The 25,219-nt window shown below is 40.4% G+C and overlaps 1 protein-coding gene across 1 annotated transcript in view; it reads left to right on the top strand.

Annotated features, from left to right (window-relative positions):
- Window positions 1-5,990: 5,990 nt before the first annotated feature.
- LOC307259613 (dynein axonemal heavy chain 11) overlaps window positions 5,991-25,219 on the top strand; it is a gene marked incomplete at both ends in the record, with an annotated part of 39,361 nt that continues 20,132 nt past the window's right edge. The window contains 48 exons of the mRNA XM_080039554.1: window positions 5,991-6,206; window positions 6,752-6,895; window positions 7,038-7,231; window positions 7,323-7,512; window positions 7,622-7,721; window positions 7,845-8,056; window positions 8,294-8,515; window positions 8,623-8,790; window positions 8,927-9,043; window positions 9,160-9,297; window positions 9,413-9,528; window positions 9,678-9,873; window positions 10,533-10,637; window positions 11,270-11,665; window positions 12,206-12,538; window positions 12,778-13,032; window positions 13,135-13,304; window positions 13,396-13,618; window positions 13,759-13,875; window positions 13,983-14,069; window positions 14,165-14,323; window positions 14,546-14,629; window positions 14,758-14,916; window positions 15,028-15,150; window positions 15,746-15,868; window positions 16,421-16,645; window positions 16,726-16,817; window positions 16,905-17,031; window positions 17,138-17,290; window positions 17,421-17,654; window positions 18,778-18,909; window positions 19,281-19,441; window positions 19,556-19,712; window positions 19,804-19,949; window positions 20,043-20,159; window positions 20,253-20,391; window positions 20,592-20,684; window positions 20,765-20,959; window positions 21,048-21,125; window positions 21,224-21,356; window positions 21,488-21,615; window positions 21,931-22,079; window positions 22,245-22,395; window positions 22,531-22,662; window positions 23,171-23,344; window positions 23,958-24,162; window positions 24,490-24,655; window positions 24,765-24,867. Coding sequence (XP_079895680.1) covers window positions 5,991-6,206; window positions 6,752-6,895; window positions 7,038-7,231; window positions 7,323-7,512; window positions 7,622-7,721; window positions 7,845-8,056; window positions 8,294-8,515; window positions 8,623-8,790; window positions 8,927-9,043; window positions 9,160-9,297; window positions 9,413-9,528; window positions 9,678-9,873; window positions 10,533-10,637; window positions 11,270-11,665; window positions 12,206-12,538; window positions 12,778-13,032; window positions 13,135-13,304; window positions 13,396-13,618; window positions 13,759-13,875; window positions 13,983-14,069; window positions 14,165-14,323; window positions 14,546-14,629; window positions 14,758-14,916; window positions 15,028-15,150; window positions 15,746-15,868; window positions 16,421-16,645; window positions 16,726-16,817; window positions 16,905-17,031; window positions 17,138-17,290; window positions 17,421-17,654; window positions 18,778-18,909; window positions 19,281-19,441; window positions 19,556-19,712; window positions 19,804-19,949; window positions 20,043-20,159; window positions 20,253-20,391; window positions 20,592-20,684; window positions 20,765-20,959; window positions 21,048-21,125; window positions 21,224-21,356; window positions 21,488-21,615; window positions 21,931-22,079; window positions 22,245-22,395; window positions 22,531-22,662; window positions 23,171-23,344; window positions 23,958-24,162; window positions 24,490-24,655; window positions 24,765-24,867 — 7,737 coding nt within the window. The remainder of the gene's footprint in view (window positions 6,207-6,751; window positions 6,896-7,037; window positions 7,232-7,322; window positions 7,513-7,621; window positions 7,722-7,844; window positions 8,057-8,293; window positions 8,516-8,622; window positions 8,791-8,926; window positions 9,044-9,159; window positions 9,298-9,412; window positions 9,529-9,677; window positions 9,874-10,532; window positions 10,638-11,269; window positions 11,666-12,205; window positions 12,539-12,777; window positions 13,033-13,134; window positions 13,305-13,395; window positions 13,619-13,758; window positions 13,876-13,982; window positions 14,070-14,164; window positions 14,324-14,545; window positions 14,630-14,757; window positions 14,917-15,027; window positions 15,151-15,745; window positions 15,869-16,420; window positions 16,646-16,725; window positions 16,818-16,904; window positions 17,032-17,137; window positions 17,291-17,420; window positions 17,655-18,777; window positions 18,910-19,280; window positions 19,442-19,555; window positions 19,713-19,803; window positions 19,950-20,042; window positions 20,160-20,252; window positions 20,392-20,591; window positions 20,685-20,764; window positions 20,960-21,047; window positions 21,126-21,223; window positions 21,357-21,487; window positions 21,616-21,930; window positions 22,080-22,244; window positions 22,396-22,530; window positions 22,663-23,170; window positions 23,345-23,957; window positions 24,163-24,489; window positions 24,656-24,764; window positions 24,868-25,219) is intronic.

Genomic DNA, 25,219 nt, shown 5'->3' with positions numbered 1-25,219 from the left:
GGGAAGACTGTATACTGTGAGAATGTCCTAGTATTCGATATACAAAAACTGCTTTCTGTGTATCCCTGTCCCTGTGTTAGTCAAAACATTGATGAGATCATTTGCATTTATGGAGTGAATGATTACACAAGTACACTATATGAGGAAGAAAGGGCCCGGCTCAGGTTAAGGCTGATTGACAGCAGCTTTGTCTGCTGAGGCTTCACTTCATTTTGAGGATCCCACGGTGACCCCCAGGCATTATGGCCTATGAGGGCAGTGCCAGTCTCTCAGGATGCTGATTAAGTGGGATAAACCAGCCCCCCTCCTCTCAGACACAAGTGGCCTGGCTGTCCTCAGGGGAATCCTACCTAACCGCCTGGACCAGCTTCCTCCACAAAAACACCACTCCCCCCCACACCCCACCCGGCCTTGTAGTCACACACATGCAGACAGAAGCACATGCATACTATAAAGTATAGTGTAAGATAACTTGTCATTTAACGGTATGGCACACACCATAGGCTTATAGTTTGGATTTATCTGGCTATGAAGGATTTTATATTCTCACTTTCCATCCAATTCAAACCAGTTGGCCTAAACCTAAGCCTACTAATGCATGGCATATGCTCTAATGCCTGTGTGCGAACTAACTAAACAATGGGGATTGTACAACAATTGTAAGGTAATGGGTGCCCTTAAAGCTTTTGTTTCGCAGCAGAGGAACACTTAAAACAAGCCTTTCGAGATAAGCGGCCGGCTGTTGTACTGCGGCTTCCCCAGTCCCCCCAGGACAGCATATCCATCACCAGATGCCCTCGGGTGTGGGCTAACAAATTTGTTCATTCTGAGGCTTACATAACACCCCGAGAGCTTTAGCACTATTTGGTCTGATTTTGAGTGATCTGCCAACAGAGAGATCCCACTGTCAGGTTGAGCACAAAGCAGTCCCCGTCTTTTTTTTCTTCGGCATTAATTCATAACGGAGCAAAAACTCCCCAAATGTAGGCTATTATTTGCCACAAACAAATCGAAGCAAGATGATCGTGTCTGAATATCCGGAGACATGTGGTGGAGCGATAACGAATGACATGAATGACTGACATAGGCCACTGAAATAGGCCTATTATTATTTAGTCAATGTGATCAATTATTATAGGCCAACAGGTCAGGAAACAACAGGCTCCCTTCCTGACGCGGCTGTTTTTAAATGAGTGTTTTTTAAATGGCGTCAAGAACTGAATTCGGACTTTAGTCAACCAACTGCTTTCCAGTTATTATTTTACTTGTATTACTCTCTATAAGGCCATAATAATGAAAAAAAAATAAGGCTGATTTAGGTGAAAATTAGATCTATCTATCTATCTATCTATCTATCTATCTATCTATCTATCTATCTATCTATCTATCTATCTATCTATCTATCTATCTATCTATCTATCTATCTATCTATCTGTTTGTCACTATGTCTATCTAAAAATCTGAAATAAACAGGTTTATCTTGACAAACTACCTTGTTTCCACGGCTGGCCCGACATGGAGATCTGTGAAAAGAGAAAAGCCAGTGCCCTCTACAGGACGCCACCGATCGTGACGGTGCGCACAGCGAGAGGCGCATACCAACTTTAGAAGCTCACACGAACTACGATGCCCAGATGAATGTCGCTGACTCGCTGGATATGGTTTATTTTATCTTCGTCAAACAAAACAATAACAGTGAAACCTTAGAGCAGCAAATGGCGTTTTGCCTACCTCATCAGCATCTGGAGGACAGAGGGACAAGAACAATCTGTGATGTTGATGTGCTGTATAATTAAAACAGACTTGACAGTCTATATTCGTCTCAGAAATAATAATAGTCTGACTCAACTTGGACCTGTAGATGGCGACCCTGTGGTGTGGTTGTTATATGTTCACAGTAGGTGGTAGGTGCAGTGGGGAACTTCAGTTTGTATTATGTAAGCTGCTGGATTTAGTCACATCTATGTCTTTAATAGGCCGATAACTGTCAATTAACAAAAAAAAACATTTGCATCGCTCTCAGTGAAACCATTCTCTATAAATTAAGGCCAAAAAAAGCTAGATCTATATAGGCCTTGGCGTGGCAGTGGTTATTGTACGTATAATGCGTTTTAGTAAATGTGTGGACTGAGTGGGTGATTCTTATAAATCACATGCATATGTCCATAACTCTGTAATACAAAACTAGACACCCCCAGGTGTATTCTCTGAGAAAGGTCTGAAAACGAAATGCTGAGCCCTGTTCTAGATGTGAACGATTACAAAGGATACTTTTGGTTTCTTCAACTTCATTGCTAAACTTTTTATTGCTAAAAATCCTCTATATGATGGTTTTTTAAACAATGGGTAGAATACAAATTCTAAGGAGGAGTATAGTGAAAATAGAGCATATTTTGACCAAACTTGAGATTCTTTATTGTTGTCACTGTAGTAGATGAGGCACTTCCTTGAAGAAGGTTCACTATGTTTATCCCTGACATGATGTTGAGCTGAACTAAACACTATATTTTATGTGTCCACTGACTTTCATTTAGACTCCCAAAACAACTGAGTAAAATCAGTTAAGATGAATGTTGTGTTGTTCTTATATGCAATACTAATGTCATTGTGGAGTGATACCTAATTGTTGACTGCTGATCAAGGTAGACATAATTCAAAAATTGGGAAAACATTTTCTTCTCTGATATACATGTATATACTCACCGGCCACTTTATTAGGTACACCTGTTCAATTGCTTGTTAAAACAAATAGCTAATCAGCTAATCGCAGCAACTCAATGCATTTAGGCATGTAGACGTGGTCAAGACAATGTGCTGAAGTCAAACCGAGCATCAGAATGGGGAAGAAAGGCGGTTTAAGTGACTTTGAAGGAAGCATGGTTGATGGTGCACGGCAGTGTGGATCCACGCTTTCATGTTGTTTACGCCAAATTCTGAACCTGTGCGAATTGTATGGCCTCAGTTTCCTGTTGGTGTCTTTTGCTGCTGTAGCCCATCTGCTTCAAGGTTGATCGTGTTGTGCGTTCAAAGATGGGTATTCTGCATACCCTGGTTGTAACGAGTGGTTATTTGAGTTACTGTTGCCTTTCTATCATCTCAAACCAGTCATTCCATCCTCCTCTGACCTCTGACATCAAGGCATTTTCGTCCACACAAATGCCACTGACTGGATATTTTGAGTTGAGCATTGAGTTGCTGACATGTGATTGGCTGATAAGTTATATGTGTTAACAAGAAATTGAACTGCTCTACCTAATAAAGTGGCCAGTGAGTTTATATATTTTTTTAAAGTAGCACCTTTGTGGTTTAGTATACACAGGCCAAATTGGAAACCCTTAAACAAACATAACAAATTGTAGACTCAGGTGACACATCTGCTTGCTTGCTTCTGCTTGTCAGCTTGACTGGGCTGTCATGATGGAGTGCTGTTTCGGGATTCAGTTAGGAAATCAATATCGCATCATCAACAACACTGTGTTGACACTGCCAGTCATTGATGAGCTGCTTCCCATTACAAATGTACCTTGTGAAACTGTGAAGGCCAAAATACAAAGTCTATCAATAATCATGCAGACCCTATAGCCTATACATACACATTTTTGACTTGTTAAAACTGAAGTGTTATTAATCAAAAGAATAAGCCCTGCAAACAGAGTACAGTTTAGTATATTATAACTAAACTCTGATTTCTGATACCAATCGCAATGATTGCAAGTGTTACATACATTTAAATAATTCCAGTGAAGTTGCACATTATTCCTTCTGCAGACTGTAAAACAAGCAGTGGATGTAAATACTACTAGGGAAGGCTAGCTCAGCAGTGTAACAGGTCTTGGCAGGAAAATGGTTGAGGCAGCAGGTACAGTGCCAGATTTCAACATCTTTGTTTCCCAAGAAATGGTTTTGCGGTTGCTCGGGAGGGCACGAGTGGAGTGCAGTCTATCTTGCACACTTCTGACATTACAGCTCTTGGATCAACTGCAGCTGACAGAGAGCAATATTTGGAAGAAAATATTTCTCTTTCTGTTGTTTGCTTCTTCACTGAGAGAGGTATACCAAGCTGTGATGAAAGAATACAAAGATATGCGTTTGGCTGTATTTCTACATGGAATGGATTGTGAGATGCTGACCTTTCTCTCCCTTTTTCACCCCATATTGAGATGATAGCTCTAATGATCTCAACTCCCATTTGAGGCTGTGTAGGTTTATTCTGGTCTCGGGCAAATGAAATCACTCAAGTTCTCAACCATGTTAACATCTGTGCTGATTTTTTAGAGTAAAACGAGCGTGTGGATTACATCAGGAGGAGCCATCTTCGTCTTAACTGCTTGAATGCATTGCCTCCAACTTGTTATTAGCACCATAGCAACAGGCAGGCAATCTCTTCCCCGTAGGTGGTCTTGTCATTGTTAGTGATGAGGTCCAAAACGGTAGAGCCACCTGCTGCAAACCTGAGGAGTTTGTCTCACACTCCTCTCTTTTTTTTCTGGAGAATTTGTCTCTTAATCGTGGAAAAAAAGAAAGAAAAAAGTCACTCTACCGTAAGACGTGTATTTTTTCAGAAATATGTGTAAATGGGTGCAATGCTTCAGCCAAATCCTTCACAGTATCCCTACCATGTTTATATTCTATTTAAAATACTTAACTTAAGAACTTAGGAATGTAAGAATTCTTTAATAGATCAGGGTACAACTCTGCTATTTAAATCTTCAGTTCCTCCAAACAATCATTTTGTCATTCATTTAAAGCAATCAGACCTTTAAATTGCACTGCAACGACGGATAGTAAAGTGCCTTGTAAATGCCAGTTGCTGGGTACAGTGCTCGGCTGCCAGGACAACAGTCAAACTAGTCCCCCACACACATACAAAACATACATTTTACTACAGCCCCGGGCTCCAGTACATAGGCTCCTCCACCTCGCCCAGTCATGTCACAATGGGGGCACATGTTTCATAAATGTAAGGGGCCACAGATTTGCACCTGATTTAACCAGAAATGTTTAACTTACTCTAGGCTACATACATTTAGACAAAAAGCCATTGGTCAATACCCAATGAAATGACTCGTGGTTTGGTATGCACAATCACATGTCTATGCAAATCTATGAATAAGGCTTAAACCTTCCAACACATATCATGGCTCTCAAACTACAATGTGGAAAAAAAATCCAGGCTATGCATATTTTCAAACTCTATTTAAAAGCGCACAGTTGTTTATGTAAGTCATAACCTATATGTGAAACAAACAACACAAGTAAAAAAGAAGAAGAAACGCCATTATTGAAAACCAATCATAGATGACAATGATAAGCCAACTTAGATTTGACTTTGACTTAGGCCTATACAAAGCAACATGATTTGATGAGCCTGCAGTAGACCATGCAACAAATTAAAGAACAGGACAAGGTAGGCCTACACATTATGTTTAGGCACCACTGCAAACCAGTTGCATTTCAAAGTGCATATGGATTGTGGGATACAAATGAGAGGATAATTTACAAAGATAAATGTATATGATGTTTAGATTGATTTAACTTTGCAAAAGGCCTATGCTATAGTCCTTAGGCTTACTTAAATCACATAGTCCTACTTGCAAAACAGTAAAAGCAGTCGGCTAGAACCGAGGCTACAGTGGTAGTCTACTAAATTAAGTCTCAAAAATATTAATGAAGATTCCTAAAAGACTTATTTCACTCTCTCACTCTCTCTCTCTTCTCTTTTGGAGCTACAGACGGACAAATAGACCTCATGGACCTATTGTAAGAGGCCTACCTGGCAGTGATTGAGGATAGTATCTGTTGCTTAGCAACGGAATGCTGAACCGCCCCCAGGACTTACAGCTCGTGCCAGTCTTTTCTGTAGAGAGAGGCATTCATTTATTGACTATTAATTAAAACTGCACCTAGCAAATTTATGAGTAGGTCACAAATCAGATTTTTCCGTTTTGTTAAGGGAAGTGAATGCATATCATGGTCGTAGTAGAGCAATCATGTCCGACGACGAGAGCGTGCCTTCTTTCCTGGAGGACGTCAGAGTAAAGTTTGTCGAGGGAAAAGTTTGTGAACTACTGCGACTGCACCGCCAAACATGGGAGAAGAGTGCTGTAGACGAAGAGTTCCAAACGCGCCTGAAAGAATTCCTCGAAAAGGAGTCCGTTCTATTTTTATCGTCGTCGAAAACAGGCTGTTTGGTTGCTTCCAATGAGGTATGTACATAGAGCGAGTAGGGCTATAACTAAGCTTTGCCTGTGTACCCTACACTCGACTAGAGAACTGGCTGAGCTTAGGCCACTAAGATGTGGAAATTGCTGGATTTAAAGGTGCAGTGTGTAATATGACATCATCAAGAAAGTTCTACAAAGTTCTAGAATGCAACACTCCCTGGGTAACCCCAACCCTTTCGAATAATAACAGAAGCTACAGTGGCCTTCAAGGACAAGAACAATTCTAAATGTTAAATAATGCACCTGATGACATTCCAACTATGACACTTTCAAGATGGCGGCACTAGGCCTTGGTCCAAAATATGCAGAAATATGGACATATATGAGAACCTTTCTAAGGGAAAAAATAATAATTAAAAAAAAAAATTCAGCAATTATGCACTAAATTAAATGTACTTATGGATATTATAATTACTTTCTACAAAATCTGCTAGGAAATACAACCCAAAATTCTACACACTGCAGGTTTAACTGCTCCATATCTTATCTGTTCGTAAAATGATAATGTGATGTCATTTTAAATGTAGGTCCCACCTGTTGCTCAAAACAAGCACATCTATATTCTTAAGAAGACAGTTGTTGCCATCCATGCCGAAAACTACAATGAGCTTCTACTTTTTGGCCTCCTATCCCCATCACCACTACTGCAGCTGTCAAGCACAGTTGAGCAGGTAATAGTTAGACCCTGCCTCATGCACCTATGCAAGCTGCTGAAAGATCTGTCTGTTTTTGTTGTTGTTGTGTTTTTGATATGCAGATTTCCAGCATGCCTTTGTGATTTATTGATCAATTCATTCTGTGTCTCTTCGCTAGATATGTGTCCCACTGCTGTCCAACAACAAAAACCATCACATGTGGCCCAATCTTCTGTCTGAAGATGTCACTCGACATGTTGAGAGCATGTGCAGTAAGACATTAGTAATACAGGGTCAGGTTTTGGGTAAAACGATCCTCCCTATCGCAACTGCAACGGATTGGATAGAAAACTCCTGCAGTGCCTTAAAAATGTAAGAAAACATAGTTTTACCCCTTTTTGTTTGGGACACAGTTTACTGTAAGAACTAACAAACACTCTCAACATGTTTTTTGTACACTTAGGTATAATTACTATGACAGGGCACTGTCCCATGCCATAGAGACCCAGGTCATCAACTGGACCAATCTGATCCAGAAAGTTTTAAAGGAGGATTCATCAGACCTGCTTGTGACAGGCTGTAATCCAGGGCCCGATGCAGAGCTGAAGTTTTGGGCTTCCAGGAAGAGCAATATACAAAACATTTATCATCAGGCACGCTCCCTTTTTACTCCTGGTCTTCACTAAAAAAATGGTTTCATGTATTTTCATCACATCATCATGGCATTTCACTCACACCTAAAGTGTTTTTTTATCCTCTTAGCTTCAGAGTCCCATTGTTCAGAAGATGGCACACATGTTAGAGATAATGGACAGCAGTTATCATCCAACAATCATGACTCTAATTGAAAACGTATTTGATGGTATGGGAAAACATACTGTAATTTTGACCTTGTCAAATAACATAATGTGATAACTACGACGTATTATCTGTTAAGTTGTTTTAGTTAAAAAAATTAAAATAACATATTTTTTGTCAACCAAAGCACTCCAGGAAGCCCAGGACATTGACCTCCATTTACGGCCACTGCATGCTCAATTGTCTCAACTGGAAAAGGAAGGCTTTCCTCACTTGGACACATTCATCCCTGCGCTGTTTCACACTCTATTTCTCATCTGGACCAACTGCCATTGCTATCAAAGACCGGCACGCATTGTAGTGTTACTGCAGGAACTTTGCAACCTGTTCATTGAACAGGTAAGAGCCTTCATTTGAAACACGATTCAAGATTCCTTTCTATTGTAATTCAGCCAAACACAAAAAAAATATAAAGTATGATTGAAATGACAACTATGTGATGTATTGCAATTAAAGTGACGGGTTACATACATGTAAAATCAGGCACAGTGCATTGACCTTTATCAGTTACACTTTGTGGGTGTTAATCAAAAGTCTGTGCTAACACATTCAGAGATATATTGTTTCACCCTTCAGGCGTCTACATACCTCTCTGCAGATCTTCTACTCAGAGAGGATCCAGAAGAAAGTCTACAAATGGTGAGGAGGGTGATACAAGTCTTCAGCTGTTTCATAGACAGTTATCAGTCCCAGAGGGAGAGGTTGGCCAACCATGTGAAACATGCACCATGGGATTTCCCATCCGCCATGATCTTTGTACGTTTCAACCAGTTCCTTAATCGTATGCTACAGCTGGAGGTGAGATCAGATCTTTTTAGTTTTTGTATCCAGGTGCCACAATGAGTTTTTATATTTGTACCTTTTTTTTTCCTCCTCCCCCATATTTTTGTACGTTATCTTTGCAGGACTTTTTTGAAATCACGCTGGACTTTCAGAGGATGGAAAAACTAGAGTTTGGTGGACTTAAAGGCAAAATGTACAGTACGAATGCTGCTCAGATGTACGGAGAGTTCAATAGCATCTGCCAGGTGCTTAAGCACAGCGGCATGGGCCCATTTGACTTCAACTCACAGGTGAAATTATTTTTATTGGCATTTACTGTATATCGCCAGTTAATGTTTCAGTGAATATCTATAGATTCATACATGCACAGTTCAACACTTTTGTCCACGACTTAAATACTGCTGAATTGGTAACTTCGCCTCCCAGGATTTTGAAAACAATTATAAGGATTTCAGAGTGAGGATTGTGGACCTTGAATGTCGCCTTGCCAGCCTTCTCTGCTTGGCCTTTAAGGATTGCTCAGGACTGGAATCGGCATTAAAAGTAAGCAAAACATGTTGATGGTGATGACAGAATTGGTTGATTGAGTAAGTAGGGATAGAGAGTGACAGAGCTATCAGGTGGGCCAACATATTTTGTTTTGTGTTTTTGTCCCTTAGCTCTTAACTATTGTTGGGCCCTTCCTGGAAAGAGGACACATTAGACAGATTTTCAGTCCCAACATCCTTCTACTCCTGCAACATTTCAGAGAAGAGCTGGAAAGATGTAAATGTCTGTTCAAATCCCAGCTCCATCAGGTAGTCGAGGCAAAAATGCAATATTTGCAATATGGATTAAAAGGCTCAATAAATCAAAAGAAATAAAATAAAATTCCATTCCATTCAACAACCCTTTACCACTCTTTCTTGACAGATGGAGAACGGTCTGACTAAGAACATGGCTCACACATCTGGAGCTTTGAAGTGGGCAAAAATGCTCAGAGAACGCATTCAGACACCATGGGAAAAAATCCGATCACTGTTTGACATGTCAGTAAAAAACACCTGACTATTTCCAGTGAATGAATGAATACGTCTGACTAACAGTAGCTAGAGTAACAGTTAGATAGATAGAGAGATTCGCTATATAGAACACAACCAAGCTTAAGAAAAGACTCACAGTGATGCAATATTTCTAGGCCAGCAGGAGGTGTGGAGATGGCGAAGGAGTACCACATGTACATGGATATGCTGAGCCTTCTGGACCAATATGACGAGGACGTTTACTCTAAGTGGTGTAATGGTTTGGAACAGGCCTGCCTGATCAACCTGAACCAGCCCCTTCTCTCCAGAAATACCTCATCTGGACTGATTTCTGTTAACTTCAGTCCAAAGGTAATTGATTTAATCTCCCTTGCAAACTAAAAAGCACTAATTGTGCAACCAAATTGGAGTGCGTAAATAATTCTCCAACTTACTGTTAGCTTATGTAGTTATGTGTGTCTCTAAGGGATAAAGATAAGTTTGTTCCTTTATACTGCCGGCAAGACCCGTCAAAATTGGGATTGGGTTTGTATCTTTTTTTTTGCCGTAATGGTGCCATTTAATTAAAGCTGGGGTATGTGATTTCTGATTGGTCAAAGTTAACATGAGCTGTACACTTTGACCAATCAGAGCAAGGCTCCGATTCTCTGTTCTTATTGGCTGTTGGGACTGTCCATTCACTTTGGCACGACTTTGTTGGTGTGTAGAGCCTGTCAGGGAGGGACCATAGGGGAGGGACCAAAGAGAACAAGTGGAGCGGTTGAGGTATTTGGATTCGAATCTCTATCGCAACTGCCATTTTCTCTCCAAATCCTCCACCCCAGCTTTAACCCGTTTCCATTTTTTAAAATATATATACACACTGTTGACAAACACATAACAACCTAGGCAGCATAGGGAATTCTTATTTGATTTAAATTATATTCTCCTTCTCTCTTTGAGACAAAATATTTTACCGCTTTATCACTATGTGTATCATGCATGAATCACTGTCTCCTTTCACTCCTCAGCTTACTGAAGTCCTAAAAGATGTGAAGTATATTCAGACTCTCAGGCAGGTCAAGATCCCTGAAGCTGCAATGACTGTTTTTGAGAAGCGTTTCATTTTCACAAAGGTAACAAAACAGTACATTACTTCCATGGCTCACCAACACTCACATGCACACCCATGTGTACCTGAGTTTAAACAATAAGCAATATGTGTGTCTCATTATTAGGGGTGTCCCGATTCTCCAAATCCTCGATTCGATTTAAGGGAACCGGGTCGATTCTATTCTCGATTATTTTTTTCTTTTAATCTCGGATCATTGGTTTTGTGCCATGATTGCTTATTTAATTTTTGAATTCTAATGAGTGTCTAAATGGCCTGTTCAGTGATAAAATCTCCATTATTTTCAATGTACCACACCTAGACCTTATTGTGAAATGTAAGTCAATTATTTACAATATACTGTAAATGTAACAATAACCTGTCAATGTGAAACACACAGACAAACAGCTGATTCAAATCATCAACACGATATAAACTCCTGAAGCTGCTTGTGTTGTTTTTGTTGCACGCCTGAACGTGACTAGGGGTTAAAACGACGATTTCACCTGTAAGTCCGAAAGGTTGAGATTGTGACGTCATTTCGATCGATTTTCAGACCTGCATTCGAGATCGCGACACCCCTACTCATTATACATTCGCATAGTCTTCGCCTTAAAACTGTAACTTTTTCTCCACACTTTCTTACCTTTGTTTCAGTACGTGAGCAGTTTGGAGCTGTTGGTACAATGGTACAAAAAGCTGAAGCAGACGGTGCTAGAGGTGGAACTCCCTCTCATCAGAGCGGAGCTGGAGTTCATAGACCTGCACTTAACCAGAGCAGAGTCTGAGCTGACATGGCAGGATGAGGACTGCTGGAGCTTCATCAGCACCACCAAGCACCTGGTCCAGGACCTTGTTCGTAGAGTCAGTAGCGCCAAGGAGAACTGTGAAGCCATCCAGTCAATGATGAGGCTATGGAGAAAACAGGCCATGTTTTGCAGAAAGGACAACAAGAAAGGCTCGCTCATACAGCTGGAAGACAGGGAAGACCGTGTCAACAAGAAATACAGCCACATTAAGAAGGATGGCGTCTCTATCCACAAGCTGGTACAGGTGTGTGTATGGCTGGATTTCTGAGATCTCATAAACTTGTATACAGGTTTGTGCTGCTCTAATGTTAGTTAACACCACAAAATAGGAAATAATAGGCATGCTTCACCATCTAAATCAGATTCTAGCCCATTTTGAAGAACAGTTCTGTTCACAGGCAATTTAAAGCCTTGCTCGTTTTTACTCATTTCATAATTGGTACCTGAGTTTGGCTTTGAATTCAGTTTATTTATGCAGATATGATGGGATAAGAAAAACCAAAATTGCACTTTTTTCCATCCCCTAGTACCACGCAACATGACTGAATTTAAAGTTCAGTTTTTTCTCACACAAAAAAATAATATTTTACTCGATATATTTGAACATGTTTCAGTATGTGGGAAGCCATATAAATATTATGATAAGAAATAAATAAAAAGAATAAAGCCATAAATAATTGTGTCAACTTACACTATCCATAAAAAAAGTCATACCTTTACTAAGCTGAAACATGTACAGTTTATGCGCTCACCATCTCTCCATTATATTCTACATTTTCTTCAGGAGAACATGGTGCTTTTCCATGCCGACCCTACATCAGAAGCATGGCAGTCCTATCTGGAGTACGTGGATGAGATGGTGGTGGAGGGGCTCTTCAGCTTCATCAGCCACTCTCTTCAGTTCTTTGTGGACAACATGGAGTCATGGGCGAGTCAGACGCCTCTGTTTGAGGCTCAGTTGTTACTGAGTAGCTCCGGAATCATCTTCCTCCCCTCGTTGGAGCAAGATGCAGGGGACGGCCTTTATGAGCTGATAGAAGGGCTGGTCGGCGACATATTCAAGACCTCCGTGAATATCGACAGAGTGGCTGCTCATCTTGACATGGAAAGCTACCAGGTACTCTGCTGTAGATTTGGATTTTTTATTAAATAGACTTTTCTATTACAATACAATGGTTTACTTAATCGGTTTGCCTTTCACCTGTGCAGGGAAATAAGTACTAAGCCTTGCGCAAGTAACAGTAAACCAATTTTGTTTTAACTTCTTCTTGCCTTACTTTCTAAACTCATTAGAGTGTATTCTTCAACAAATACTCTATTTTCCTCATGAAGTTTTTTGGTGTATAACTGTTACAGGACGTAATGGATGAAATGCAAGATTTGTTAGACCTGAGACAGGACATAATGGAGCGAGTGGAAAACGTCCTCAAGAAAGCAATAAATTACCAGAAAAAGTTTGACTGCTACACCCATCTCTGGCAAGATGACAGGGCGGAGTTTCTCAGCCACTTTCTCCTGTATGGACGTGTACTAACAGCCGAAGAGATGGAGGCTTGTGGAGCACATTCACTCCCAGAGAGCCCGCCTACAATCAATAACTTCAAAGAACAGGTCACTGATATAAATGTTCTGAAATATGAATCACCTTGTTTACCATATATGGCAGATGTCTTATTTTTAATATCTTGTCTTGGTCCTAATTTTCTTTTTTAGATTGATTATTATGAGGATCTGTATGCTGGAATTTCTAAGCTTGTAGACTTTGGAGTGTTCAATGGATGGTTCCGGGTGGATATCAAGTTCTTTAAAGTGAGCCTCCTTAACACTTTAAAGAAATGGAGCTGGCTTTTTAAAGAGCACCTCTTGACATATGTCACACACAGGTAATGTTCATTTTTGCAGGGCTTTTGAATGCACACCAAACTGTAAAACCAAACATGAGTTGTTCACACTGTTTATGGGTTTCCCGTTCAGTCTCGGTGAGCTGCAGGAATTTGTCCGAGCCACTGTTGAAGGACTTGGCCAGCCTGTTGCTAAAGGGAACCACCGTGTTTTGGTGGAAGTGATGAGTCACCTGTTGGCTGTCAGAGACAGACAAAGAGCTACAGACAAGATGTTTGAGCCTCTTAGAGACACAGTATTCCTCCTGGAACAATATGGAGCCAACATACCAGACCAGGTCTATTCCCAGTTGGAGGTAAGAAACAAAATATTTTAATGCTCCTGTTTTTCGTGCGGTGATGGAAAATTTGGATTTATTTAAATAAAATCAGAAAGCAGTATATTCATTTTGTGGACATTCAACCTTTGAGCAATCTAAAATTATTCTATCTATAGGAACTTCCTGAGAAATGGAGTGGGGCAAAGAAACTGGCCCTAAAAATGAGGCATGAAGTGGCACCCATGCAGAATGCAGAAGTTATGGTTTTACGAAGACGATGTATGGCATTTGAGGTGACATGATTTTTTTTCACACATAATTGATGTATGCACAGTGTTGAAGCTATTGTATTGTATAACTAGGTGTAAAGACAATTTAAGTTTTCCTTCTTATTTTTCAGTTGAAACAAAGCAAATTCAGGGACCTGTTCAAAGCAACGGCACCCTTCAGTTACAATGCAGTGCGTCCCTATACCAGTCTGGAGAAAGTATGAGTTTAGTCATTGCTTGAATATATGATTAGAATGCCATTGTATTATACTCTGGACTTTGTATAACCATTTCCATCTTTTGTTTTTTCTAGTCTGAAAAAGCGATCCGAGACATGGAGAAAGAGGTGGCAGAGCTACAGGAGTCCACAAATCTCTTTGATGTTTCTATTCCTGACTACAGAGACATTAAGCTTTGCAGGCGAGAGATCACGGTCCTCAAAGAATTGTGGGACATTGTTTCATTTGTGCAGGTAAGAAGCTTAACATAGGCTGAAACGTCACTATTCTGGAGGAAATGGAAACATTACAGCTAAAAGGCCTCGTCATCACCCACTACAATACCCCAATAACTCAATAACTTGACCAGCCTGTCCTCTTGGAGGCCATCATTGATTCTTTGAATACCCTGTAGCCATCCCCATTAAGCATCCCCAGCCCATTGATCCCCTCTGCATTTGTCTTTATCTATACAGAGCAGTGTGGAAACCTGGACAATGACCAAATGGAGGCAGATAAACGTGGACCAGATGGATGCCGAATTGAGGAGGTTTGCCAAGGTGAGGTCACCAACAGTGCTACATCACACCAGTGCATCTCTCCTGCTGTCTTGCCGTCACGCACCATTGCTAAATGTAACAGATGCCCCTAATAAGTAATTATATTTACCTACCTTCCGTTTGTGTAGGACATGCGGAAGCTGGACAAAGAGGCCCGTGCGTGGGATGTGTATTCCGGGTTAGACCTTTATGTAAAGAACCTGTTGACGTCAATGCGGGCCGTGAGTCAGCTACAGAACCTGGCAATACGAGAGCGCCACTGGGTGCAGCTAATTAGAACCACACAGGTGCGTAACTAACTACACACAGCTGAGGTATTACTGTACAGCAACATCTTTTTAACTGGCATAATAAGAGATCTGAGACTTTGCATAATGACGTCAATTCTTTTAAAATAGATGGACTTCACTGTGACTGACTGCACCACCTTGGAAGACCTCTTGGCTCTGCAGCTCCATTTGCTGGAAGACGAAGTTCGCAACATAGTGGATAAGGCGGTCAAAGAAATGGCCATAGAGAAGGTTCTTCTTGAATTATTAAATACATTTCGGTCAAGCATGGCAACATCACGTGTCTTTTAGTCATAATTGATGAATTATTGATGAATAATATAATGTAAAATACTGTATCACACAGCATTTCCTGAAATGTTTACCAGCTAGAATGTTCTTTGAAAGGTTGTGATGAAGTATGGATACAGGAAGAGTTACTCTCACTATGTAAGCTTTCTAGAAAACGTCTTATTAACCTCCTATCTATTTTTTCACTGAATAATAATGTGCTGAATTAACCAACAGGACTCATGATAGTACTAAGCATTATGAGTATGAGTTCCAGATAAACTCTCAAAAGTCAAGCTGGAACTAGAGCCTTGATAGTTTGATACATTGAGCTAAGAGCCAACCTCATAAACGTGTTCAGTTATGTTTCTGTCCTGCAAAAACCATGTATCTAAAAAAGGTTAAAACAATTTTTTATCACAAGTAGAATGACAAGCCATTTCATCTAAAATAACGACATCTAAAATCTTTATACCAACACCAGATAGTTGGGGGGAAAAAACAGTAAGACTGTTTCTAATCAAACATGTTACCTTTTATGCTGCTTTTACTTCAGGTTGTAACACAGATAAGTCACACATGGGCCTCAATGGAGCTTACATATGAAGATCATTACCAAACCTCTGTGCCACTACTTAAATGTGACGAGCCACTTATTGAAACTCTCGAGGATCATCAGGTAAATATCCAAGTCACTTATATTGATAATGAGATTTTTATGTGTGACGTTTAAGCATAAAAGAAATGCGCAGTGGTTGTCGTAAAGCACAACAACTTGTTCTTGAGATGAGTTGTCTTGGAGAAGCACTGGTAGTTAAGTGCTGAAAAGAATAGAGATTAGAGTGCAGAAAGGGGCCGCCCTGTCTGAGTGTCTTAACAGCATGACCGAGAGTAGAGAGGTCCCTATTGAGTCCTTAGATTTATAGCTGCTGTAGGACACTGGGCATTGTTGCACCGCAGCGGTCTTTGTACATGTACACCAGATGTATTGGGGGGGTTATAGCCAGCAATTAGAAGTCTTGCTACTTTAGTGCCTCCATCTTTTTGTAAACAGACTTTCCATCCCCCACCTTTTTATTGCGTAGCATTCTCATGAGGTTGAATATGCATTTAAATTAAACTGACATATGTTATGAGGATGAGGTTATCATGATATTTCTTTGCCTTACCACAGCTTTATGCAAGTATTTCAGTCCGACAAAATCCTTTTTTATATGTCCTCATCCTCAAGGTTCAGCTCCAGGGCATATTTCAGAGCAAGCATGTAGATCACTTCCTGCTCCAGGTAGTGGAACTCCAGAAATGGCTGACTGTGGCTGACTCAGTGCTGATGGTTTGGATGGAGGTCCAAAGGACATGGGCCTACCTGGAAAGCATCTTCAAAGGCTGTGATGACATTTGCCAACAGCTGTCTGCAGATGCACACAGATTCCAAGCGATAGATGCAGAATTTCAGGTCTGAACTAACATGACAGTCAAGTATTAATGCAAATTCCCATTGTACTTTTAAACAATGTCGATTTTTGGTTATTTCAGGAGTTCATGTTGGACAGCGCCAAGACTAAAAATGTTATCGAGGCCACCAACAAACTGGGTCTATTTGAGAAGTTAGAGCATCTACAAAAAAGGTCCATGTTTATTTTATTACACTTTCAATACACTGTTTACAGTTTGATATTTAGTGCTCACTGTTCCCTTAATCTCTCATTCAACAGACTGGCATTATGTGAAAAAGCTCTCACTGAATACCTGGAGACAAAGAGACTCGCCTTTCCACGATTCTACTTTATTTCATCTGCAGATTTGTTGGCCATCCTTTCCAAAGGGAGTCGTCCCAGAGAGGTACATTAATGTAGAATTTCCATTAATCTCAATAGTATTTATCCAGTGTCATTATTGTACTTAGGTATCTGTCATGAACATTTTAAATTCTCTGTGTCTTTTGCAGGTTACTGTTCACCTCTCAAAATTATTTGACAACATGTCGGATCTTGAGTTTGCCAAAAAGGAACAGTCGGATAATCCTAAACTTGCAGTGGGCATGTACAGCAAAGAGAAGGAATATGTCCCATTCCAGGCTGAATGTTGCTGTTATGGGCCGGTAAGATCTAATCAAAAAGTTATAATTCATCAAAAGATAGCTATCACGTTATTACTAAAACATTATGATAGAATTAGCTAATATGCTTCATAAAATAAACACATTGATGGTCAAAATTACTTGACATTAGGTGGAGTTGTGGCTTACTTCTCTGGAGGAGTCCATGAAGGAATGTGTCCGGGGTCACCTGTCTGAGGCTGTGTCGGTGTACGAAGACAGGCCCAGAGAGCAGTGGATTCTCGACTTCCCTGCCCAGGTGGCTCTCACTGGATCTCAGATCTGGTGGAGCAATGATATGGAGCTTGTGTTTAAAAGACTTGAGGAAGGGTTTGAGTCGGCACTGAAAGACTACAACAAGAAACAGGTACATGTTATCACAGTTAACACACTTGCATTGGAATATTTAAATTTAATGCAGCTCATGATGGCAAGAAAAGCTGACTAAGATCCAAAAAACAAAACATTAACATTATTGTGAATATTTCCTTGATAGAAACCTTTGATAGTAGACGTAGTGTTTGGGAGACCGCATTTAGAGGTTGCAGATGCTTAACTTGTGAAGATGTTGGGCCACATACATATGACAGATGTAGGTAATGATGATATTTACCCATATTTTCAATTGGAAGAGGGGTATTGATCCAATACTTTGTGGTTGACTGTATCATTTTGCAAAATGTCCGTCATATTTTTAAATAAGACTAACAAAAAGACAGCACCACTACAAACCATTGCTTTAAAAATCACATAAATCCCCTCTTTTTTACATTACTATCATTTATATTACAACATCAGACAATCTCCTTATTGACAGGTAGCGTTAATGTTGCATTATAATGATTCAATTTTATTTTCAGAAGAGGTGTCCGCCTTGATTTTATTGTTTTATACTGGCATTCCATATACATATTTGAATGTAAAGAGAGTATAACATTATATAAATTTTGTGTATTCTGTGAGTAAATTGGCAACCTCTCAGGATGATGGACATGTTCACCATAATCCTAACAGAGTCAGTGACCTGGCTCTGGGTTTGTGGAGACTCGTTGTGGGCTATGCTCACAGCTGTATTATCACTCATGTCAGTTTCATCAGCGCTATTTAGGGTTAGCATGTCCTTGGTTGCTGTTTGAATAATCTCTCTCACCCTTCAACACACGGTACTGCACTGATTGGATTTGCTGTCACACAGGACCAGTGATGAATGAAAGACATCCAGTGATGTTGTAGTGGAAACAAGAACACAGCAGTACTTTTTATTGTCCATAAAGTCACAGTCCTCGATTACTGTAAAATGGTGTTTCGTTCCACATGGTCTGCATTTATATACTGATTCTGTATGTTGTTGTGCATGGGGTTGATTTTCAATGACTTTGAATAAAATTGAACCTAGCGATATTATATCATATTGTTGTCAATTCAGTCTCTTGTGATTTTAAATGAACACTCTTGTCTTAACTTGTATTTTACTCTCTTACGTACTCTAGATTTCTCAACTGAACTTGTTGATTGGCATGCTGCTGGGAGAGCTCAGCTCAGCAGACAGGCAGAAGATCATGACAATATGCACCATTGATGTCCACGCTAGAGACATTGTCACCAGCCTCATTGCCCAAAAGGTAATGTCAATTGAACCATCCCATAATTAGGATTTATTTTCCTTATTATTGAGCTAACTTTGGCAGTGCACAACGCATTGAAATATATTTATTCTAAGACATTTTTTCTAAGGTTAGAATATAATTTACTGCTAATCAATTTGCAAAAACAAATGTATTTCATTTTGAGTTTAGAATTATAACATGTCAAACCTTTAATAAGAACAGCACAATTCCTGGACGGATGGACTAAAACTTAGACAATAGGCTTATACTGAAGCATTAACATATTTTAACTAGATATGATAATCATGTTGCTCACTCGTACCATTAGCTCTTGTGGAACCTGATCTCCTAGAAAAAGTTTAATTAGCAGCTATCTGTGTTGCCAGGTCACCAGCTCACAGGCCTTCCAGTGGCTTTCCCAGCTCCGACATTGCTGGAATGAGCAGCAGCGTCACTGCTACGTGAACATCTGTGATGCTCAGTTCCTTTACTCATACGAGTATCTGGGAAATACACCGCGTCTGGTCATCACTCCCCTTACAGACCGGTAACGCTGATCTTTATCAATTTAAGACAAAAAGTTTTTGTGCATGTAAAGTCTCAATACATTATGCTACATTCAGCGTTGCTTAACAGGCACGTTTGTGTGCTCTGTGTTCAGGTGTTACATCACCTTAACTCAGTCACTCCACCTGACCATGAGTGGAGCCCCGTCAGGCCCCGCTGGAACAGGGAAAACTGAGACCACTAAGGATCTGGGCAGAGCCATGGGAGTCATGGTATACATCTTCAACTGTTCTGAACAGATGGACTACAAGGTGTGAAATACAGCGGGCAATTTATAATTATTCCCTTTGGTCACTTTATGTCTTGATTAGATGTTAAGCTAACATTTTCTTCTGTGTTCAGTCAATTGGAAATATCTACAAGGGCCTGGCTCAGACTGGAGCATGGGGCTGCTTTGATGAATTCAACCGTATCGCTGTGGATGTTTTGTCAGTTGTAGCAGTGCAGGTCAAAACTATACAGGACGCCATTCGCTCCAAAAAGAAAAGGTAAGTGGTTGAAGCTACATATATTGAATACACAAAGCCTTTATGTAATATGTGTAAAAAAAAAATGTCCTAACTCTCTATGCCACCTCACAGGTTCATGTTTTTAGAAAAAGACATTGGCTTAAAGCCATCGGTGGGGATTTTCATCACTATGAACCCTGGCTATGCAGGCAGGGCGGAGCTGCCTGAAAACCTCAAGGCTCTTTTCAGGTAAAACTTCAGGTTAAACTAACTTTATTTATAGTTGGCCACCTTCACTCTGTATGAAGTTAATGGTCTGTACTGTCTTGTGTCCTGCTGTAGACCCTGCGCCATGGTGGTGCCTGACACTGAGCTCATTTGTGAGATAATGTTGGTGGCAGAGGGCTTCCGTAGTGCTAAGCTCTTAGCCAGGAAGTTTATCAATCTTTACAGTCTCTGCAAAGAACTGCTCTCCAAACAGGTAGGAGAAAAAAGCACTTAGTAGCGCTGTTATATTTCATAATGGAACATTGAGCATCAATGATAAATCTTTTCCACTATACATCATGAGCACAGCGATGCATGGAATCGTTCAATAAATCTTAGTGCTTTGTATTATATGATATATGGTAAACGTAAACCCACAAATACACATCCTTACTGTTTCTCGCTGCCTATTAGGAACACTATGATTGGGGTTTGCGTGCCGTCAAGTCTGTGCTGGTTGTGGCAGGGACACTGAGAAGAAGAGACAAGAGTAGACCAGAGGATCAGGTGACTTATATTTTACATGTCATCATATAGCTGCAAAGGAGAAAGGTCATTGTTTTTATACGTTCACTTTTCCCTACCAGGTGTTGATGCGTGCGCTGAGAGATTTCAACATGCCTAAGATTGTGACTGAGGATGTGACTATTTTCCTGGGCCTGCTGGCAGACCTGTTCCCAGGCCTGGAGGTGGAGAGAGAGAGAGACTGTGACTTTGAAAAGGCCATCCAAAAGGCCACGCTGGAGTTCCGACTCCAGCCCGAGGAGACATTCATCCTTAAGGTTTGACATGCTATGGTTTGTATACCTACTCAGTGCTTCAGAGAAAACCGAACAAAATAATCTCTTTTCTAAACATGTATTTTGTCAGGTGGTGCAGTTGGAGGAGCTCATGGCGGTGCGTCATTCGGTCTTTGTTCTTGGAAATGCTGGCACTGGGAAAAGCCAGGTTAGATTTTGTTGCAGTTAAATTTTATTTATATATTTTTTGCCCAATTTATTCTGGTGAGGTTCATCATTAATCAGGTTATGTATCTTTTTTAATAGATATTGAGAGTTCTCCATAACACCTATGTCAACTTGAAGAGGAAACCTGTTTGGAATGACATTAATCCAAAGGCAGTGGACCGAGATGAATTGTTCGGCTTTATCCACCCTGCAACTCGAGAGTGGAAAGATGGTAAACTGCTGATTTTAAAATGAGAATAACAACCATTTTGAACACCTGCCCCAGTGCCAACTCTTTTTTTAAGTTGTGCTTTACCCTGTGTAATCCTAGTTGTTGTTGTCTTCTTGCAATCGCTGTTCAAGGTTTACTTTCATCACTGATGCGAGAGCAAGCAAACATCTCCCACACAGGACCTAAGTGGATTGTGTTAGATGGAGACATTGATCCGATGTGGATTGAATCACTCAACACAGTGATGGATGACAACAAGGTACCTCCCTCCTGTTCACTCATACGCCGCCGAACAACACATAGCAACCAAGGTGGTATAGATAGAACAAGATCTGTTTCTTTTCCTCTCCTTCACCAATCACTTCCTGGAGTGTGAGTTCTCCGATCAGGTCTTTTTTTTTGCCAGAGTGATGAATCATGTCACAGTGATCTTGTACGTTGGAAATACATAAAGGTGCTCTGTCAAAGCAAATGAGATATGAAGGTGTTTTCCTTATAGTTTGGGTAGATCGTTTTCGTCATATTTGACCATTAAAATGTTAAGATATTTATTTACTTACGAACATCTTTAAAGGTGCTGACTCTGGCCAGTAATGAACGAGTGCCACTCACTTCTTCCATGAGACTGGTGTTCGAAATAAGTCACCTAACAACGGCCACTCCGGCTACAGTGTCCAGAGCAGGAATTCTCTATGTGAACCACCAGGACCTGGGCTGGAACCCGTGAGTCTGGCCGTTTTTTCCCCACATAATATCAAACAATTTTTAAGGTTTTCATTGCAATAATGTGTTTATTATCTTTTTATAAGATTATCCTCTATTGTCATTGCATATTAAGTCCTAGTTATGAGTTATATATATCATGTGTTTGTGCTTGTTGCTCCTCAGGTGCGTTGCCAGCTGGATTGACCAACGAGAACGCCAGACAGAAAGGGCCCACCTCACCATACTGTTTGAAAAATATGTCCCTCGTTGTCTAGAACAGATGAGAAACACTTTCAAGACCATCACTCCTACCCCAGAAAACTCTATGGTGCAGGTACACCTGGTTAAATAAAGGATATTGATTGATACACAACACACAACAAGCATTTACAGTACATTGAATACAATTTCTTCTTTGACATGCCTGTGCTGTAAACCCTAATAAAATAAATATTTTCTTCTCGATCAGACACTCTGCACTTTGCTTGACTGCCTCCTAATACCAGAAAACATTCCATCTGACTCTCCTCGTGAGCTGTATGAAACCTACTTCACCTTTGCTTGCATCTGGGCTTTTGGTGGAGCCCTGTATCAAGATCAGGTATAGCTTTTGTTTCATTCAAGTGTGTCTGAAAATGTGTATAGTATTACAAATCTATTTTCTGCTTCTTTTACATATCAACGTGTATATACACAGTGACTATAAGAAAAATTCTGGTTCTTTATTCCGCGGGTGCCCAAAACTCAACAGCTCAATAGAAAGTACGCATTTTCCATAGAAAAAAGCCTAACTAGCCCATAGTGTTGGCATTCAACAGCAGGGACTATTGTACAATGCTATCGGATACTTGTCAATTATCCTGGAAATAGTCCATCTAATTATCACTCCACTCACTCCTGGTTTGTCTTTGTTCTCCTGTCAAAAACAAGGCATAAATATAGATTGTGACAACGTGACATAGTGCCGTTTTGTTGAGAGACATGTCAAGAGTGTCAAGTGACCAGGAATAATATACGCCTAACTGTCAATCATTTGAACAAATGGCAGGTAGTCCCATTGAAATGATATGAATAAATGCATGATATTATATCTTCTATGATTTTCCCAGCTCTATGATTACCGGGTGGAGTTCAGTCAGTGGTGGACCAAAGAAATGAAGACAGTGAAGCTACCAGCACAGGGTACAGTGTTTGACTACTACCTTGACCCTCCAACCAGACGCTTCTTGCCATGGAGTGATAATGTGCCTCTGTTTGAAATGGAAACCAGCTCACCATTGCAGGTAAGAACATATCAGCTACTTTAGATCTGGCAGAGCAGGACCCCTTCATGTTCACTCCAAAAACACAAGAGTTTCCAAAGCAGTTTAAAAAAAATAAACATATGCAGGATCACAAGAAGCAACCTTCTGAAAGAAAAATAACCAAAAATGAACAATACAGTCATATTAAAAATGTATTTATGCCTCAGTGAACATAATAAGAGAGGGTAAAGTCACATCATGAGGTTATAGGGAAGGGGCGCTAGAATGGATGATAGGCTTTCCACTGTGTCTGATTACCATCTACTACACCCCATACCAGACTGCGAGGGGGCGAAGGCATGAGCAACAAGGCTTGAGCTATCACCCACGCTCTATTGTCTTTCTTTATGCTCCCGCATACAGCTGTGACTGCTCAAAAGGCTCTTGCTGAGCCGTAATTAGTAGGGTTTTGTTCAGAGCAAATGATGCTATTATGACAGAATAGTTGTGGTGTACTTGGGGAAATACAAGAAATTATAAATCACATACAATTCACTGCACACATGTCTGTCAATAAATCACAGTCAAGGAAAAGCCTTAATAACTATGTATGTTTCTGTTCTCTCATGCCCTGCTGCTTCTATGATTGCAGGCTGTTCTGGTACACACAGCAGAGACCGTGCGTCTTCGCTACTTCATGGACTTGTTGCTGGAGAGGAGACAGCCAGTGATGCTGGTGGGGAATGCAGGAGTGGGAAAGACTGCACTTGTCAGGAACAAGTTAGACTGTCTGCCAGAGAGTTACATGACTACAAAAGTACCCTTCAACTACTACACTAGCTCCCTCATGCTTCAGGGTGAGGGCTTTTTAAAAATGTTTTTGTAGTGCAGACAGTCAGCAGATCAAGTAAACTGTAGCACCATCTGCTGGTAATGATTATTTGATAATTCAGACTCAGAAAGGGTGGAGGGGGTGGGGGGTAGAAAACTTCAGCATCGGGTGTCATTGCAGATATTACTTCAGTCAGAGGTCATCTTAATTTTACCAAGGTTAAGTTGGATTTGTGTAAGATTATTCCAGCCCTTTAAAAAGAAAGATAAGCATTTGTTTGTCCTGTATGTATGACTATACTTTGGTTGATTATTTTATATTGTTGATATCTCATTTTGCTTTTTCCTCGTAGGGATTCTGGAGCGCTCATTAGAGAAAGGAGCAGGCAGGAGCTACTCCCCTGTACGCAACAGAAGGATGGTCTACTTTATAGATGATATGAACATGCCGGCTGTCGACAGTTATGGAACAGTGCAACCTCACACACTTATACGCCAGCATCTGGATTATGGCCACTGGTGAGAGAAGCCCCCAAACACTTAGAAAACAGTTTCTCATCTGTTCAGTTAGTCTTGTGTGCCACAGCATGAAACATCCCTCTTTTCGTTTCTTTCTCTCTTTCTGTAGGTATGACAGACAGAAACTGACCCTGAAAGAAATACACAATACCCAGTATATTGCTTGTATGAATCCAACTGCTGGGAGCTTCAATATCAACCCCAGACTACAGGTATGTTTCCCATTCAAATTGGCCCCTAAATCTTATTTTCTGATGATACTGTTGGAGCACTTGTTATTTTTTTACATGCAAATTGCATCAAGCGTGTTGACAGTCTTACAGACTTTCAGGGATTTGAGTATAGACCTTGTTTAAGTAAATACACATTAAATTCTGTTTTGAATCTCTTTGACAACGGCACCAAAATTCTGTCAGAAACCATGAGACCATTTGTTCTTCTAGAGAATCTTCATCTGCAGACACTCACGTCACTTACTGTGGTTGCAGAGAAAAGGAATAGCATGGATGGGCAGAATGGTCAGCAATAACAATGTCACAAGGAAGATTTATCTTAAATGTCCTG

This window comes from Ammodytes marinus, assembly GCF_949987685.1.
Source record: "Ammodytes marinus genome assembly, chromosome: 13".
NCBI lineage: Eukaryota > Metazoa > Chordata > Actinopteri > Uranoscopiformes > Ammodytidae > Ammodytes > Ammodytes marinus.
This window is presented reverse-complemented; position numbering and strand designations above follow the sequence as displayed.